We start from the raw sequence: 19,646 nt of genomic DNA on the forward strand, positions 1-19,646 counted from the left end.
TTCTGTTCTACGTTGTCTTTTCCAATTAATATAAATTCTCAAGTTTTAAAAATATTTACATCATAATAATTCTTATAGTTTTGGCAAATTTAACATCTTTAACACTCAAGTATAAATTCATGTGTATTCTCAGTGGACATGACTTGCCAATCTCTTTGTCAGTGTGATAACAATAACAAGTAGGCTCAACCCATTGGTGGATACTAACCCATGTAGACTGCGAATATTTTGCACAATTGTACAAATTAACACACAAATGTACACAATTAATACTATTGTTTTAAATTTAAAATTTGTTTTGTAACTTCAATAATATTGTGCCTTAAAAAGTATATGGGTCATAATTTTTTAAATAAGATTAATATTCTGGAAGGATTTTACAGCAGACCCCAAGGAGATAAGATCATTTAGTGCCCAGAAACTACTAAGAAAAAAACAGGAAAACTTCCAAAAGTGAGATTACAAGGCTATCTTCTCCATTTACTTAATCTTCCCATATTCAGTAGCCTTATCTGAACAATAGTGAGAATCTTGGGTAAATTAAATGCCAGTTGGCATCAAATAAACAAACAAAAAACTATCTGTCTCTTAAAAAGTCAGTTACATTGAGAAACACCTTAGGACCTTAGGATCCTGTATTATCAGCCCTGAGGGAAATTAGAGTATTCACAGCACTGCAGGCATCTAGTCAAATATACAAAAACTTTTTAAGTAATTCCAAAGTTAGCTGATGCTCTGGAGAGGAAAAGTTGTCTCCCTGATTTACATAAACTCTCCTTAAAGTTAGTTCCCTCATCTGAATAATTGGCATAACCTATCATTAAAGGTTATGAAATATAAAATATAGTGGTTCTGAATAGATCAGTACAGATTTATCTCTCTCTGGTTCACCTGTCCCAAGGACAACACCTGAGCTTCTTTCTGTCTGGGCCCAGGGTCTACTTCAGGGATCAGCCAATTCCTGGGGCCCTACACACAGGTCTCTTGGCACAAAACCAGAATTTCATCTCATCTATCATCTTTTTCACCCAGAGGGGTGTCGAGAGAGATGATGGTTACAACAGCAGTGAGGTGTGATCTGCTATTTCTCAATCCCTGGAGGCCATCTTTTAAAAGGGAGGCTATTCAAGGTGCCCTACGGAGGGAGGCAAGAAGTAGAACCTCATTCCAATCCTACCACTTATCTGCGGGGGAGACTTAGGCTCTGCGAGCCTTACCTTGGTCATGTGAGAAATGAAACATACCATACCATCCTTATAAAACTCCCTACAAGGTAAGTGAGAAAACCTGTCCACAGTATATGGTGTGGAGAGGGACTTCAATGGCTCTTAAAATGTAGAGACCAAGCAGTAGGGGTTATCTCAGCTTTAGGGCTAAGAAATTATTGGAAATAATATTTCTCATTTTTTCCATTATATAAAAAATAGACATCTAGTTGAAGAAAGCAAATGTCTTGGTGATATGCCCCTTGACTTCAAAGTTTTGCAGACAGTAATTTCTGTACTTTGGGGATGTTTTCAGAAGCGTATCTGAGCTGTTCAACATCATACCCCTGAGCAGACCCATATCTAGTTCCCTATGCTGGAAAGAGAAGCATGTCTTTGAATTCACCTGGTAAGCTAGCTCAATGACAGATTCCATCAAGGGGGCAAGGTATGGGATTTTGACTAGCTGCTGCTTCTGGACTGCTCAGGTTGTTTTATAGTCTTACAGCTACCACTTCAAGGTCTTCAGAATATGTATTATCCAACCATATCACAGCAGGATTTGATTCTCTGGTTTCTCCTATAGACATCCAATCTTTACTAACATTTCTTTGACATGCTATTCTCCTTTATTTCACTTGATAATATCAATTTGTTTTAAGCTCAGAATTCATGCTATTCACTGGAGGTACATCATGTTCTCTAAAGTAGAATTACATGGGAAAAAAATGAAAATGAAAATGTGGGCAACTTCAAGGTTTAAATGTAAGATGAGGTGGCTCCTTTCCATTGATTTATTTTCACTGGAGTTTTTCTAGTCACCAATTAATTTTTAAACTTGGTCAAGTTTAATGAGTTCCACTGTGCTGCCACGCACTGCACCCTGGTCTGGCAAGCCTTGCCACCTGCCCCACGCTACATCACCCAGGTGTGCCGGGCCCCTTGTGTCTCACAAGCAGCTCTGACCCTCCCGCTGGCTCCACCTTGAGCCTTTCTCACCGCCACACCCCTCCATCTTGCCCTTCTAGGTTTCCACATCCGCCACACCCCGCAGCAGCCCTATGCCTCGAACTTTTCGGGATGTCCCTCCCTACAGCTAGGCGCACCAGCCCATTCGCCCAGTGGTGGTGGGGGCCCCGCCCTTCTATCTTTCCCTGATGCCCCACACCTCCAGCTTTAAGCCCTCACTGCAATTCTATCCCAGTGTTAAAACAAAAGTGAAAAGATGATGGCAAGAAAGGATATCAAATCAAAGCCAATCAAAACTAAAATGAGAAATCACTACACTGAGTATTGGTTTTTATCAAAAAGGCCCTAAGCAAAAAAATACTGGCATAGATGCAGAGAGATAGGAACACTTCTACATTGTTGGTGGGAGTGCAAGCTAGTACAACCTCTATAGACAGTCATATGGAGATTCCTCCAAGAACTCAAAAGTAGACCCATCAGTAGATCTAGCAGTCCCACTACTGGGTATTTAACCAAAGGAAGAAAAAGTATTTTATAAAAAAGACACATTCGAATGTTTATAGGAACACAATTCACACTTGCAAAGATGTGGAAACAGCACAAGTGCCCAATAAGACATGAGTGGATGAATAAACTGTGGTATATGCATATCATAGAGTGGTACTCAGCCATGAAAGGATGAACTTATACCCTTTGTATTAACCTGGATAGAACTGGAGATCATTCATCTATGTGAAATATAACAAAAATGGAAAAGCAAACACCACATGTACTTACTATTAAATTGGAAGTAATCAACCAACACTTATATCCACATATAGAAATAACATTCATGAAAAATCATGTAGGGAGGAGAGGGAGGGAGGGATGGGTAAATTCACAGCTACCATGTACAATACATATGTATAGGTGATGGGCACACTTATAACTCTGACTAAAACAATGTAATAGCAATGTATGTAACCAAAACAATTGTACCCCAATAATATGCTGGGGGAGAGAAATTAATGAAGGGATGATTATTTTCATCTCCACTTTATGACAGGTAATTTGCCCTACAAGGAAGAGACAGCAAAGCTTTTCTATCATAGAAATATGTAAGCATACCATTTCCTATTGTTTATAATCTAATTGATCTTTAAGAGATGTTCACGTTAAAGGTTCATCTTTTGTGGAAGGGAGTTAATAAAGCTGGCTAATACCTACACATTTTGCAGTATTACATACTAGACACTTTCCATAGTTTTGTTCACTGTTCATTTTCTCCTCACAACAACTCATTGAGATAAGGATCAATATGTCCGTTGGAGAGATCCCCAAATCAGACTCCCAAAGGGTAACCCACAATTACAGGGTCATATATATCTATGTAGAGGCAGGAATGGGGGTCTACCAGAGTTTTATATATACAAACACATGTAGTAGAATCTCCGTTGTGGACCACGTCCCATCCTTGACCACATCCTTAAGTTGGCCTAATTTTCATAGACCAGACATGCACCACATGTACCTCTGAGTACAGTAGGCCTAGTTCTTTATGTTGATCACTTCCATATGTTGACTAGTTGGTTATTGTCCCTTATGTGGTCAACTTACAGAGGTTCTCCTCTGTGTGAGTGTGTACACATAGAAATAATTCCACACAAATATATATGAAATACAGAAAACACGTGCACATACAACTATTATTTTGGAAATTGCTATCAGATTTTTAAGCATTATATTTTATGTTCAATGTGATGGCCTACGATAGGAATTTGCATTTATTTAGTGTTTATAACTTAATATGTTTTTTAAATGTTAAGGCATATGTATTTTTTTATATGACTTATGTATAGATATTTTTGCCTATCTCTCTATTCTTCAGGAAGAATTCTTCCTACATGAAGGAGCTTAAGAGGGTTGTTTAGAAGGAAAGCAGCCCTGAAAAAAGACTAAAAATCAGTCTAGACACCAAGTACAATGATAGAACAAATAAAAAAGATGTTCTAGGAAAGACTTTCAGAAATTATATATGTAATTTATATATGTATAAATAATAGAACAGACATGAGTCTTAATAACCAAATATTTTGACTATACCAATAATATAAATGGATATAACTTACTGTCTTTTAAAGTAAAATCCAAAACTATTTGATTTCAAGGGTCATACCTAACACAAATGTTTCAGTTATGTTAAAAATTTCAAATATCAAACATAATTTCTGTTCTTATCTCTTCCTTAATGCAACTATCGTTCAACATAAGGTTGTTTACTTTCTGTATCTTTGTGTGGGGCTGAACGTTTTTGTTGGAGTTCCACCTTTATTGTCTTGTGGTCTAAGAAGATACAAAGTATAATTTTTATTCTTTTAATTTTGCTGAGGCTTGACACTTAAGCAAGATGTGGTCTATTTTGGAGTATATACCTTGGGCTGATAAGAAGGCTGGTGATCACCTTATTGTATCCTTAGCCTTGAGACTGCACTGTGTTTGGATCTTAAAAGCTCTTTAGAGTCTTTTAGGGGCAGTTCTCACACTTACCCCTGAGAACAGTTACCATGGATTGTGGGAGTTCCTCAGCCTGACCCAAGAGTGGCATTCTGATCCCAGTAGGCGAGATTAAGACACCCATGCTTTAGATGCCTCCTAAGACCTTCTAACAACCTGGCTTCCCCCTGGCTGCCAAGACCTTCTCATTATGGCTGTCTGATAATATACCAAACCAATGGCAAATCCACTCTAACCAGTATTCAAATCTGGTTGCTGTATACTGTCCAAGTTTGCCTACTCGTCCACATTTTCCACTCCATGCACAGCCTCCCCTGAAAACCAAGACCTCCAGAAAGGCTTCTTCCTTTTCCAGACAGCCATGTTTGGACAACTTGTACTCATGCTGCAGAAATGAGTCCAAAACATTGAGAAGGAAGGAGCCTTCCCAAAAACGTTTTATGAAGCAAACATCATCCTGATACCATAACCAAGAAAAGCCCCAACTTAAAAGGAGAAATTCAGAATGCATAAGATGTAAAAATTCTCAGTAAAATCCTAGCCAATAGATTATGGCTACACATTAAAGAAATTATTCATCACAATCAAGTAGATTTCATCCGAGGGAAACAAGGCTGATTTAACATATGTAAGTCCATAAATGTAGCTTGCCATTATCAGCAGAAGCAAAAACAAAAACCATATGATCTTCTCAAGAGATGCAGAAAAAGTATTCGATAAAATTCAGCATCCCTTTCTTTTTAATTAGAACAATTAAGAATATAGGCAGAAGTGATACATCGTAAACCTATCAAAGCCATCTATGACATCTAGCTAATATTATAATGAATGGAATAAAACTGAAAGCTTTTCCCCTTAGAACTGGAACCAGACAAGGTTGTCCCCTATCACCACTACTATTCAACATAGTGCTGGAAATTCTAACCAATACAATCAGGTAAGAGAAGGAAATAAAGGGCATCCAAAGGGGGCAGAGGAGGTCAGACTCTCACTCTTTGCTGATGATATGATCTTATACTTAAAGAACCCCAAAGACTACACCACAAGAAACCTGGAAGTGATCAAAAATACAGTAATATCTGAAGATATAAAATAAATGTCCACAAATCAGTAGTCTTGGTATATGCCAACAACAGGTAAGATGAGAGGCTAATCAAGGACAGAATTCCCTTCATAGTAGCCCCCATAAAAATGAAATATCTAGGAATATACCTAACAATAGAAGTAAAAGACCAACTCAAACAAAATTACTAAACTCTAAGAAAATGAATACTGGAAGATATTAACAAATTGAAGAACATACCATGCTAATGGCTGGGGAGAATCAACATTGTCAAAATATTTATACTTCCCAAAACAATCTACAGATTCAATGCAATCCCCATTAAAATACCATCATCCTACTTTCAGCATTTTGAATGGAACCAGAATAAAAAAAACCCTATAGCCAAGGCAATTGTCAGTAATACAAACACAGCCGGTGGCGTCACTGTACCAGAATTTTGGCTATATTACAAGCCAATAGTGACCAAAATAGAGGTACTGACATTTGGAACTGAATAGAAAACCATGAGATGAAACTAACATTGTACAGCCACCTGATCTTTGATAAGCCAAACAAAAGCATATATTGGGGAAAGAATCTCATTCAATAAATGGTGCTGGGAGAACTGGATAAACACATGTAAAAGACAAAAACTGGACATGCACCTTTCAACACTTACCAAAATTGACTCATAATGGATAAAGGATTAATATGTAAGGCATGAAATAATAAAAATCCTCAAAAAATGTGAGGAAAACACTTGAAGATATCACCTTGGGGAAAGATTTTATGACAAAGACTTCCATGCAAACTACAACAACAAAAATACACAAATGGGACTTAAGTAAATTGAAAAGCACCTGTACAGCTAAGGAAACCACAGACAAAGCAAACAGACAACCTTCAGAATGGGAAAAGATATTTATATTTTATGAATCTAATGAAAGCTTAATATTTAGTGTCTACAGAGAACTCAAATTAATGAACAAAAAAAGACCCAAGAATCCCACATATCAGTGAGCAAGAGACATGAGTAGAACCTTCTCCAAAGAAGAGAGTCGAATGGCAAACAAACATAGGAAATAAAATGTGCATCATCCCTAATCATCAGAGAAATTCAAATCAAAACTATCCTGGGGTATCACCCAAACCAAGTTTGAATGGCTCACATCACAATGTGTCAAAGCCGCACATTATGCTGGTGTGGATGTGGAGAGAAGGGAATGCTTTACATTGCTGGTGGGACTGTAAACTAACACAACATTTTTGGAAAGAAGTATGGAGAATCCTCAAAGAACTCAAATTGTACACTCCATTTGATCCTGCAATCCCATTACTAGGCATTTATTCAGAAGAAAAAAAATCCCTTTATCATAAGGATATTTGCACTAGACTGTTTATCGCAGCTCAATCTACGGTCTCCAAAATGTTGAAATAACCTCAAAGCCCACCATCCCAGGAATGGATTAACAAGCTGTGGTATACATATACCAGGGAATACAATTCAGCCATTAGAAAATATGGAGACTTTACATTTTTGTATTAACCTGGAAGGAGATTGAACACATTTTTCTTAGTAAAGCATCACAAGAATGGAGAAGGAAGAATCTAATGTACTCCATTCTAACATGAAGGCAGTAGATGAACTAATACAAGAGATAAGGTAGGAGGATGAGGGAGCCGGCAAAGGGGAGAAAGGAGGGGCATGGGGGTCACAGTGCATGGCACACCTCTTTGGGATGGGACACAAGAGGGACTTTATCTAAGGAATACAATCAGTGTGACCTAATTCTTTGTACTCTCAATGAACCCAAAACAATAAAATATATTTTAAAAAATCAAAGATATACTAGAGTATTGCCAAGAAAAACAACTCAAAGTTTATAATTTTCATATTTAAGAGGCAGAATTGAGAATTTTATTTAAGAAAATAAAATAGATTAAAAAACAAAAAGCACACTGATAATATTTATTGCTTAAATTCACTATGAACATGTTAGTTATTAATACTTATGTACCCAGTAATGTAGCAAAAATATAATTTTGCAGAGCTATAGTGACAGAAGAATTATGAAAAATCATATTACTACAGAGACTGTTAAATTTTGTGTCCAAGGCAAGAATAGATTAAAATTGTGGAATTACATAATAATACTGATAATGAAAACAGAAGATATCAGAATAGACCACCACAGCAGTGATCAGAAAATAATTTGAGCATCAAATACTTACACTGCTAAAAATAAAAATAAATAAATTAAACTTTAAATTCAAAAAGACAGGAGGTAATTCAAAAATATGCAGGCAAAAAAAATAGAGGTGAAAGTAGGAATAAATGAGTTAGAAAATAAAGCTACAGTAAAATTTTACTTACAAGAATGTTTTTCAGATTCTCCCTGGTAAGTACAAAGGATGTAAAGTCTCCATCTTTCTTCATGGCTGAATGTAGGAGTGTATGGCACACTTCCTGGGTGAAGGGCTCAACTACAACTTGGACTTCAAACCCTTCTTATATTAATCTGAAGTTAAAAAAATTAAAAACTACAGTGAAATTCATATATAAAAGTAATGACAAGTTTATTTGGGTGGATATCAAAAACATGAAAAGTCACTGGATTAATTAATCAAAAGGGAGGAAGACAAATGCACAAAATTTAAAATGGTAAGGGTGACAAACTCTTCAATACAAAGAAAATTGCAAGTCTCCAAATTTCAAAGTTTGCAGAATTCTATTCAAATACATTTGAACACAAATGCAATGGATAATTTTCTAGTGAAACACAATTTACCCCAATTGGCTCTAAGAGAAGCAAAAAGTCTAATGAGACAATCACATCCAACACATACTGAATTTGGATAAATAATTTTTATACATATGAAAGAAAAGCAGCCGGGCTGCCGGCCGGGGCCGCGCCTCTTCAGAAAGGCGCCGCCTCAGGGCCACAGCGGGGGTGTGTGGTATTTAACGGGAGCGCGCCGCGGACTCTAGGGAGCACGAAACATCCGCGCTGACCGCGGTAAAGGGGAAGCCCAGCGGCCATTGCCGGACGTGCTCTCGAACAGCGGCGGCAGCCCAGGGTGTCCCGTCGGTCTTGGCTAAGGCAAGAGGTGAAGGTGGGTGTTGGGGACCGAGCGCATTTGAGCCAGGACGGGGTTAGAGGCGCACTCTCCACCCAAAGAAATGAGCCGTCGGACTGCCGGGGAACTACCTGCTGGACTCTCACAGCGTCCACCATCCCACAGCGTGCCTGCCCTGCCTGACACGACTGCATCCAACAGTGACTTGGCGAGTGTTTTTGAGTGTGCTGTCTGCTTAGACTATGTGTTACCACCTATCCTTCAATGTCAGCTTGGCCATCTTGTTTGTAGCAACTGTCGCCAAAAGCTGACTTCTTGTCCAACTTGCTGGGGCCCACTGGGATCCATTCGCAACTTGGCTATGGAGAAAGTGGCCAGTTCAGTACTTTTCCCTTGTAAATATGCCTCTTCTGGGTGTGGAATAACTCTGCCGCCCACCGAAAAAGCAGACCACGAAGAGCTCTGTGAGTTTAAGCCTTATTCCTGTCCCTGCCCTGGTGTTTCCTGTCAATGGCAAGGCTCTTTGGAGGCTGTCATGCCCCATCTGATGGATCAGCATAAACCCCTTATAGCACCACAGGGAGAGAATATACTTTTCCTTGCTACAGACATTAATCTTCCTGGTGCTGTTGACTGGGTGATGATGCAGTCTTGTTTTGGCTTTCACTTCATGGTGGTCTTGGAGAAACAGGAAAACCACTATGGTCAAGAGCAGTTCTTTGCAATTCTACAGCTGATAGGAACACCTAAGCAAGCTGAAAATTTTGCTTACTGCCTAGAGCTAAATGGTCATAGACGGCGATTGACTTGGGAAGCAACTCCTCTGTCTATTCAGGAGGGAATTGCGACAGCCATTATGAAGAGTGACTGCCTAGTCTTTGACACCAGCATTGCACAACTTTTTGCAGAAAATGGCAATTTAGGCATTAATGTAACTATTACCAAGTGTTGAAATGCCAATAAGACATATTCTGGCTAGTGTTTAGAACTATAGCATTCAATTTCTCAGAAAATAAGGCACCCCTCTGCCTCCCAACCTGAAACTCTTTTGGTTGGTGGAAGGCAGATAAATGAAAGTAAATTTTAAAAAAGACTGTTAAATACAGGAAGCAGTTTCAGTAATATCTTTAAAAATAAGTCAAGAGTAAACCACTGAAAATGTGTACATGAACACCCAAGGTTGGGTATGTTTTGTATTAAAAAAATGAAGCATTGTAAAATAATACTGAGTTTTATGCTCCTTGTAGATTAATTGTATTGCTGAAAAATACTGGGTTTGTTTTTTTGCGTATATGTGTGTGCTTGTGTGTACTTCTGTGCCTGTTATGTGTTAGTATGTGTGTGAGCATGTGTGTGTTTGTTTTTCTCCCTCTCTTTTTTTTATTAAGTCATATACACATAGATGATGAATACATTTATGCATATGTGGGGTACAATGTGTTGATATTTTATACAATTTGAATGCTTACATCAAACTAATTAATATAGCTTTTGCCTCATTTACTTGATTATTGTGTTAAGGCATTTATGTTCTATGCTGGATAGATTTGACTTGTGCCTTGCAATATGCTGCATAGGTGTGGTCCCACCATTTACCCTACCTCTGTCAAACATCCCCCTTCCCCTCTTTTCCCAGTCCATTTCTCTCCTTCATCCTGAGTTATAGTTGTGATCTATGTTTCATAAGAAAGTGTGAGTAAATATAATTTGGTTTCATAGAATTACTGAGTACATTGGGTACTTTTTCGTCCATTCTTGAGATACTTTACTTAGGAGAATATGTCCAGGTACAGGTCCTTCCATGTAAACATAAAAGAGGTTAAGTCTCCACCTTTTTTAAGGCTGCATAGTATTCCATAGTGTACTTATACCACTATTTATTAATCCATTCATGGGTTGATGAGCACTTGGGCTTCTTCCATGACTTGGCTATTACAAATTCAGCTGCAATGAATAATCTGGTGCAAATATCTTTTTTTTCCTCTTGAAGTGACAACCATTTTGGATGAGTGGTCTTGGACAAAAGCTGACCACTGCTTTTCTCCTTTGTGAGTCATTACATAGTACATTTGTGTGTGTGTGTTTTTTTTTTCTGTGTGTATTTGCTAATTTTTATTCTGCTTTTGATTAAATAAATTTGACTTTCTTTTCTGTAATTCAGGTTTTTCCTCACTTTTTGGGGGTACCATTTTAAAAGTTAGCACCTTTTGATATGCATAATTATTCATGGTAAAATTTACACTGTGCTCGATACATATTTTACTTCCTCCATTTATTAGTTCTTTAGAAATACTTTAAATTCAGCTATTTGGTGAAGTTCCAGAAGGGAAAGGTGACATCAGAAAAATTATGAAAAACTACTTAAAGCAGCTCTAAGACAGTGTCTGTTTTCTCATACTTTCTGTTCTACGGTGGAGTCATAACTTCAAACTTAAACTTTAACAGGTTAGGAAATAAATTGCTTTTTGAAACATTGAAAAAAATCAGGCATTTTCTCTCTTTTTTCTTCAAATACCTTGAACAAATAACATGTTTAAAAATTGTTCTTGCATTAATGTACACAGTTATGATTTATTAAAATAAATAAATAAATAAAAATTGTTCTTATATTTATTGGTTTTGCAAAAGAAAGCATTGTCAAGCACTGTATTTGTAATTAAAAGCAAATCATTTATTTAGAAAAAGCAGTTGCAAAAAAAGTACTTTTTTGTTCTTTTATAATTATCATGGAAAAGATATCTGGAAAAAAAATATATAAACAGCACCAGCCTCAAATCTGTCCAGAAGAGAATTCTAGAAAACTTTTAGAAGTAAGATAATAACAATATTGGCTTGGCGCCTGTAGCACAGTGGTTAAGGCATCAGCCACATATACCAAGCATGGTGGGTTCGAAACTGGCCCAGGCCAACTGAACAAGAATGACAACTGCAACAAAAAATAGCCAGGCCTTGTGGTGGGTGCCTGTAGTCCCAGCTGCTTGGGAGACTGAGGCAAGAGAATCACTTAAGCCCAGGAGTTTGAGGTTGCTGTAAGCTGTGATGCGACAGCACTCTACCAGGGGCAACATAGTGAGACTCTGTCACACACACACACACAAAAATCTTATCCAAACTATTTCTAGGATATGGGAAGTATATAAAAAGAAAAAGCCTATATAAAAGTGATTTAAAAACATACCTCAAATTGCACCAAAAAATAAAAGAACAGATGACATGAAACTATAAGAATGTTTTTAAATAAAATATTAGCAAACTCAAATAAAAACACATCAAAAATGAATCATGAACTTAGGATGTAGCTTATAACTTCATGTACCTTATTTCATGTGTAAAATGTGTTTCAATATTAAAAATATTATTAATATAATTTGACTATTCATGGAGTCAAGGCAATAATTATACCACTGCCTCCATATGTCAAAAACTTTTTAACCAGTATCAGCATTCTACAGGACAAATGATCCAGTTTCTTAATCAAATAACCTGGACAGTTAAGAAAATAAGTGTTAAGACCTTTATGTTAGAAGAAGTAGAACATTTAAGGTAAGTAAAAAAGCAATTAAATAAAAGAAACTACAATTAAAACCACAATCAGACACCACCACAAACACACCAGTGAAAAAATTTTAAAAAATTACCTCTTTGTCTTGTGATACTATCGCAAAATATCTGAGTAATTTACAATACAGAAATTTATTCTGAGTAATTCTGAGACTGAGTAATTTTACAAACACAGAAATTTATTCTCTCATAGTTCTGGTAGCAAAGAATACCAAGAACATTTGCACTGGATTGTTTATCGCAGCTCAATTTATAATCACCAAGATGTGGAAACAACCTGAGTGCCAAATCAATGGAAGAATGGATTAGTAAACTGTGGTATATGTCTTTCACAGAATACTATTCAGCCACAAAAAGGATACAGACTTTACAACTTTTAAAGTTACCTGGATGGAGTTGAAACACGTTCTTTTTAGTAAAGTAACTCAAGAATGGAAAAACAAGCATCCCATGTACTCAATACTAATTTGAGACCAGGAGCTGAACAATTGCAGGCCCACATGAGAGGAAAACACAATTAAATTCCAGAAGGGGAGAGAGGTCAGGGAGAGAAAGGAGGAGGCAAGGGGCTCAGTAAGCTTCCACTTCATGGGTACAATAGAGGGGTATATGGAGACCTCTTGAGTGAAGGACTCAAATACAACTAAGGCTTTTCCTAACAAATGCATAAATGTAAGGTAATTGTATGTACCACCATATTAATTTGAAATATTAGAAATAAAACAAAATATCCCACTGAAAGCCATTAAAACATCTGATTTTCTGTGACATTGGGAGAGTGAAATAGCTTCTCTTTTCCTCAGTTTTTTCTTCTGGAAAGTGGGGAAATTAAGTGTCCCTACTTCATGAGTTGTTGCCTTGAAAATTACTTGCGTTAATATATGAAACCCTTAGAACAGTGATGTGATAAGCACACAATAAAATATAAACAAATGTAACTTGTTCTTATCATATAAAATTTACAGGGTGAGGTTTTTTATAGTTTTGATAGTTTATAGAAGGCATTTATGTTTAATAAAGCCATATATCCATACACTGTGGCTATTAGATGTGAGCATAGCAATCTCCCTCTCCATTTTCCCATCTAATTCCCTCCCTGCTATTCCCCCCCTTTAATTTAATTGTTTTTTTCTCACCTGTGTTCATTTTGTACATCTACTGTTTTCAGATTATGATTGAGTACATCAGTTAATTGCTTTTCCATTCTTGTGATATTCCATTAAGGAGAATGTTCCTCAACTACATCCAGGTAAATACAACTCGAGGCAGCCAATCTCAGTAAGAGAAGAAAATAACAATGAAGTTAGACATCAAAGAATTCAAAACTTCAGTAGACCTTGTCACAAATCTACAGAGTGTTTTAAAATATAATGAGAAACAGAATCAACTGGTGAAATTATCCAAGATGTAGACATTTCCCTAACTTTGATCAGTTCACTTATGGTAGAACCCAGTATCTGCTATGTTTGCAAGTAGCCCCTGATAATTTGGTTGAAGTAGTCCATGGACTTTGCTTGACAAATCCTGACACCAGCAGCTGACATTTGACTACCATTAAATTAATGAACACCCCGCAAAATTCTGGAACAACCGGACTGTCTCTGAGCATATAATTATTTGAATGTGCACTGGACCTTTCCTCCCACCTAAGACCACAGAATGCTTTCCAACATGTAATTACAATTAAACCGCAGAGTATAACTGGTGGTTGGCAGGGATGAGAATTGTCATCCTCTCATATAAATAAAGATTGTCAAAAGGTAGTGAATTACCTAACATTCCCAGTGAAAGAAGCCAGATTTCTGCACTCTTGCTCCAGGAATCTGTTTAGTAGACTCCACAATCCCCTTGGGTTGTTTTCTATCAGCTCCAGATATAGGGAAGAGGCAATACCCTTGTCAAATGTTATACTACAAAAGGAAGAAACAGGATTTTCTTTAAAAACATACAGAATAGAGAGAGAAGTATGAGGATGGAAAAACCCATGAAATACAGGGGATGGGGTGATGATGTATTCCTTATCCCCTCTCATTTAACTGTTAGGTATGTAATGATGCTTCTCCTGTACCCTTCCTCCATCACAAAACACCTTCCACCACACAGCATTGTCAGTGAAATTCACACATAATGGAAATGTGGATTTATTTATTTATTTATTTATTTATTTTTGCTGTGGCATATCCAATTATTATTCCTGGTATTCATGCTATTAAGTTAATGTCAGAGGCATCACATTGACACAAAGAAGGAGGCTATTACGAATTGAGCTGTAATGAATAATCTGGTGCAAATATCTTTTTTGCAAAGTGATTTTTGGTCTTTTGAGTATACTCCTAGTAGAGGAATTGCAGGATACAACAGCAGGTTTATTTTTAGATCCCTGAGTGTTCTCCAAACTTCTTTCCAAAAGGAATGTAGTATTTGACTTAATAAAAAATAATAATAATAAAATAAAAAAGAAGGAGGCAAAGTTGGAATGATGCTGCTAAATTTCTCGAGGACTTAACTAAATGCCACGTGCCTTGTAACGTTATTTTCTGACTTTTTTCTCTTCAAATCCTCAAAGCCATGCTCTGAGATGGACATCATTATTTCCTTTCTACAAATGAAAAGATAGCCTCAGAGAGCAAAGCACATTCTAAAAGCACTCTAGGGAGGTGTCAAATGGACACTGAAGCCAACTTATAAAGTAAGTTTTACATTCATTTCAGTGTATTTATTTAAATTAAAACTATTAAAAACCATAGACTGAGGCAAAGTGATTTTTCAAAAAACAAAATTCCTGTGTCTTCTTATAACTTTTTAACCAAAAAATTCTCACATCTGTTTTTCTTCATATTTGGCATATAGAATTGCTTATCTTAATATCTGGTAGTTTAATTGCATTTATTAATTACAATGTTAACTCTTAGTAATACTATTTGTAATGAAAACCTAGAAAGTTAAAGTAAGTTTGAACTGTGATTAGACCCCAATTTTTTATTAGTACATCTAAATATATTTACCTTCCTATATGATATAAAAATAAATAAGATGTCAAAGTAGATAAACTTGGAAAAAAGAGAAAACACAGAATTCTTGTACCTGACATTTTCACATTTTTTAACTAATACTTCACAGATTTCTGGCTTCTAAAAATATTTCATTATATTTTATCATTAGAATGGATAAAAAAAGTGGTGACCACTGAAAAATGCAAATTACAGTCAGAAAATACTCAGAAAATACTCAGAAAACCATCCAACCAGTCATACATTTTGAGACCTATATGACAGATACATTGGAATCTCTGACTGTTATTAAACCAAGTCTTTTCACAGTTCTGGTTCCAATCATCCTGTTGTTAGGGTTCCCGCCCCATTTTACAGAGGGGGAAGCTGGGCTCATACAGTCATTACCTGTCTCATCCTCCCGCTTCCACCTTTACCTGGAAAGTAGCTCCAGGACGCCCTGGATCCGGACACCACCCTCACTGTGTCCAGTAGAGTCCCACATCTCTCCCTCCCTGCGGAAGGCCGAGCTCCAAAGTAGGAATGAAGAGACCTGGACATCGGATCTGTCCATCTCTCCTCACCCCTGGGCATTTCAGCCCCTGCTGCCCGGTACTCGCAGTTGAGTCCTACACACCTGAATTCAGGACCCTGATTTTCTTGTCATGTCATGTTGATTTGTGTGAAAAAGTCTTTGCTGTCACCATTATGATGTCTGGTTTCTATGTCAACTGTTAGGGTAAAAATCCTGTCATAATAACACGTCAGATGTCTATAGCAACTGTGATTCTCAGGCTTCTTCTCCACACATGAAAACATCTCCTGACATCCCTAAGAACTGATTAATGAGATTGGAAGGAGAGACTGGGGTTATACAGCCCAGTCCATCTCTTTTCAAAACTCTCCAAAAATCACTTTATAACAAAGATATTTGCACCAGATTGTTCATTGTAGCTCAATTCATCGTAGCCAAGTCATGGAAGAAGCCCAAATGCCCATCAACCCATGAATGGATTAATACATTTTGGTAAATGTATACCATGGAATATTATGCAGCCTTAAAAAAGAGAGAGACTTTACCTTTTTTATATTTATATGAATGGAGCTGGAACATATCCTACTTAGTAAAGTATCTCAAGAATGGAGGAAAAAGTATCCAATGTATTCAGTATTATTATGAAACCAATTTAAAATCACTCACACTTTCATATGAAGAATAGATCATAACTATGGCCCAGGATGAAGGAGGGGGGATGACAGGGGAGTGGGGAAGGTCAGATGGAGGGAGGGTGAATGGTGGGATCACACCTATGGTGCATATTGCAAGAGTACATGTTGGACCTATTAAATATAGACTATAAATGTCTTAACACAATAATTAAGGAAATGAGGTGAGGGATATATTAACCAGTATGATGTAAAGCATTCCATATTGTATATGAAATCAGCACATTGTAACCCATAAATGTATTAATTTATATATGGTCTACCTCTTTATGATTTAATGAAAAAAAACATACATTAAAAAAAATACCTCTCCATAATAAACTGCCTTTCAGGGGCCCTTGTTCTGCTTTGCTCTGGGCGGGGTGGGGGATGTCTTAGAATAGGCCCACTGTTCCACTTTCCTTTCTGGGTCTAACCAGCTCCTGGGTTTCTTTCTTTCTTTCTTTCTTTTTTCTTTTTCTTTTTTTTTTTTTTTTTTGCTGTTTTTTGCCGGGCTGGGTTTGAACACACCACCTTTGGCATATGGGGCCAGCTCCCTACTCCTTTGAGCCACAGGCGCCGCCCCAGCTCCTGGGTTTCTTTAGGGTTCAGGTTTTTTAGTGTTTACATCTTTAATGGGCCCCCACAGTACCATCCTGCTCCTAGTCTCAGCTGTACACCAACTGGAAAATATGACAAAAGAAGAATATTACATTTACTTTATTCTTTTATCATTAAGGTGATACTGGAGAATGTGACTTAGATTTGTTGGCACATGAGCTTCCTATAAATGAATCCCAGAATTGCACAGACTTCTTACAAGCCTTGCAAACAGGTAATGTTTGTACTGTAACTACTTTAAAAAAAAATGTCAAATGTAGTTTTCCTATTCTAGGTCTTTTCCATTTCCTCATTAATTTTCATATCAGCCTGTCAATTTCTACCAAAAATCTGGCTGGGATTTTGATCAGGATATTATGGAAAACATAGGTCATTTTAGTGTAGAAAATCTTAACAACACCAAGTCTTCCAATTCAAGAAGAGAAAAACAGAGCTAGAAATAGTTCTGTAGGTCATTTACAAAACAACAAAAAAAGGGATTAGTCACTAAGGGAATAGTTAGTGTACTTTCAACTTTATATTGTGGTTAGAATTGAATCTGGTCAATTGTGGTACTTTTATTTTATATAACTCAGTAAATCCACCTTGATGAATCCTGGGTTCTTTGGCAGTGAGGAAGAGGGAGAGAGAGAGTATGTGCATACATGGGTGTGTATACATGTACGTTTATATCAATATGTTTATATTGATGAAATTGTAAGGAGTAAATTGATGAGAAATACATGTACTCCAGGGAAATTATTTTGGTCATGTCAGTGCCTTTAAGTTCCCAGCACATATTTGGAACCACATCAAGGAGGATGATGCTTGTCCTTTCCCACCTTTCCTTGTTCAGCTTCTGCTGTGGGATTTGGTGCACCCTAAGCATCCATTAAGGATTTTTACCTACATAACTTCCACTCAGTGACCTGTCCATCAGTGTAGTACTAGCCTTTGGCTTTTTGCGTAGTTAATCACATTCCAAGATCTCAGAGGACACTTGCTTTTCTTTTCTTAGGTTAAGCTACAGAAACATAAGGGGAATGTAAGAGGACCTCCTAATAAAAGGCAATGAAGATTGATTTTTCCTTCTAATGCTACTAGGGGGTTAGGAAAAAAAATTCTAGGAATCATAGAAATGTATTCCTTTTCTGTCTGGCTTCTTTTAATCAACATGAGATTGTAAGATTACCATGTATTGTAAATAGTTATAGATTGTTCATTCTCATTGTAAAATATTATATTGTCTAGATATTTCAGAATGTGGGTATATATGATGAATATTTGAGTATTTTCCAGTTTTTGACTTCTTATGAGTAACTGCGTTATAAATGCTCTTGTTTATATCTTTGAATGAACGTTTATTTCCATTTCTCTTGGGCATGTACCAAAGCGATGGCATTTCTGAGTTGTTGGGTATAAGTATGTTCAGCTGAGTAGATACTGCCAAGCAGTTTTTTAAAAAAATTAGTCCAGTGTATATTCAAGATCTGTTTATCAACTTTGGTAAAGTCAATTTTCATCAATGTTTCATGCAGACATAGAAAGTAGGTGTGTTGTCCCATATCAGGCTTCATTATTCAGTATGTCTATTGATAAGATTTACCCTTGAAAATTATGTTATTTAGTTCTTCTCTACAATCACTACGTTTTATCCCCTTAGACATTATTGGATTCAGAAAAGTATGTTAGAATCATCTATTGTTATTGTGTTTCTTATTATCTCTCCTTGTATATACTGCACTTTTTGACCTATTAATATGTTCACTGTGTAATTGGGTAACAAGTGAATTAATTTTAAAGTTCAGTGCTCCCATACCTTTACCTCTAGCAGTTTAACCTAGACAATTTTACTGTCCTAATTGATTACAAGTGGTTTGTATATGCTGAGAGGAAAACGATAAACAACTTCAAAAACTTTGTAGGATGTAATAAGAAATGGGTTGTTTGAAATTCCTGTCCTGTAATTATGTTCAGTTGTTTGATGAATTTTGTCAGCCAAGTAACAACATTAGAAGAGATGGGTTTTTAGGTAAAAATAACCATTTTCCACTATTGTTGTCTATCTAAAGCTTAGAGACTTAAAGTTTGGATCTTTGGTATATAGATTAATGGAGGCATTATTTTATAATAATTTTTAATTAGGATGAAATAGATTTATGGAGGACAAAAATATACCAGCTGTGAACTTTGGTAGCATACAAATGTCTATCAATTTCAAAAGTTTTCCTTCCTTTTAGTAGAAAGTCTGTGTACATAACATGTGACTGCCACAGATTTACAGAGATATGTGTTGAAAAGTAGTTCAATGTTTTTGATGCAATTTGGGTAAGGGTTTATTTTTCTTTTTTTTTTCTTTCTTTTTTTTATTGAATGGTAACTATGTACATTAATGCACTTCTGGGGTACAGTGTGGGATTTTCACATGCAATCTGAAATACTTCCATCAAACTGGTCAACAAACCTTCATGTCATTTTCTCAGTTATTGCTTTAAAACG

General features: G+C 36.5%; 1 protein-coding gene across 1 annotated transcript; it reads left to right on the forward strand.

The window, feature by feature from the left end:
* Nucleotides 1-8,893: 8,893 nt before the first annotated feature.
* On the forward strand, nucleotides 8,894-9,742 carry LOC100943948 (E3 ubiquitin-protein ligase SIAH1-like). The gene has a single exon (XM_003802525.1). The coding sequence runs from the start codon at nucleotides 8,894-8,896 to the stop codon at nucleotides 9,740-9,742; it is 849 nt and encodes a 282-aa protein (XP_003802573.1).
* Nucleotides 9,743-19,646: the final 9,904 nt, after the last annotated feature.

This window comes from Otolemur garnettii, unplaced genomic scaffold (assembly GCF_000181295.1).
Source record: "Otolemur garnettii isolate 467f Iridium unplaced genomic scaffold, OtoGar3 scaffold00248, whole genome shotgun sequence".
Taxonomy (NCBI): domain Eukaryota; kingdom Metazoa; phylum Chordata; class Mammalia; order Primates; family Galagidae; genus Otolemur; species Otolemur garnettii.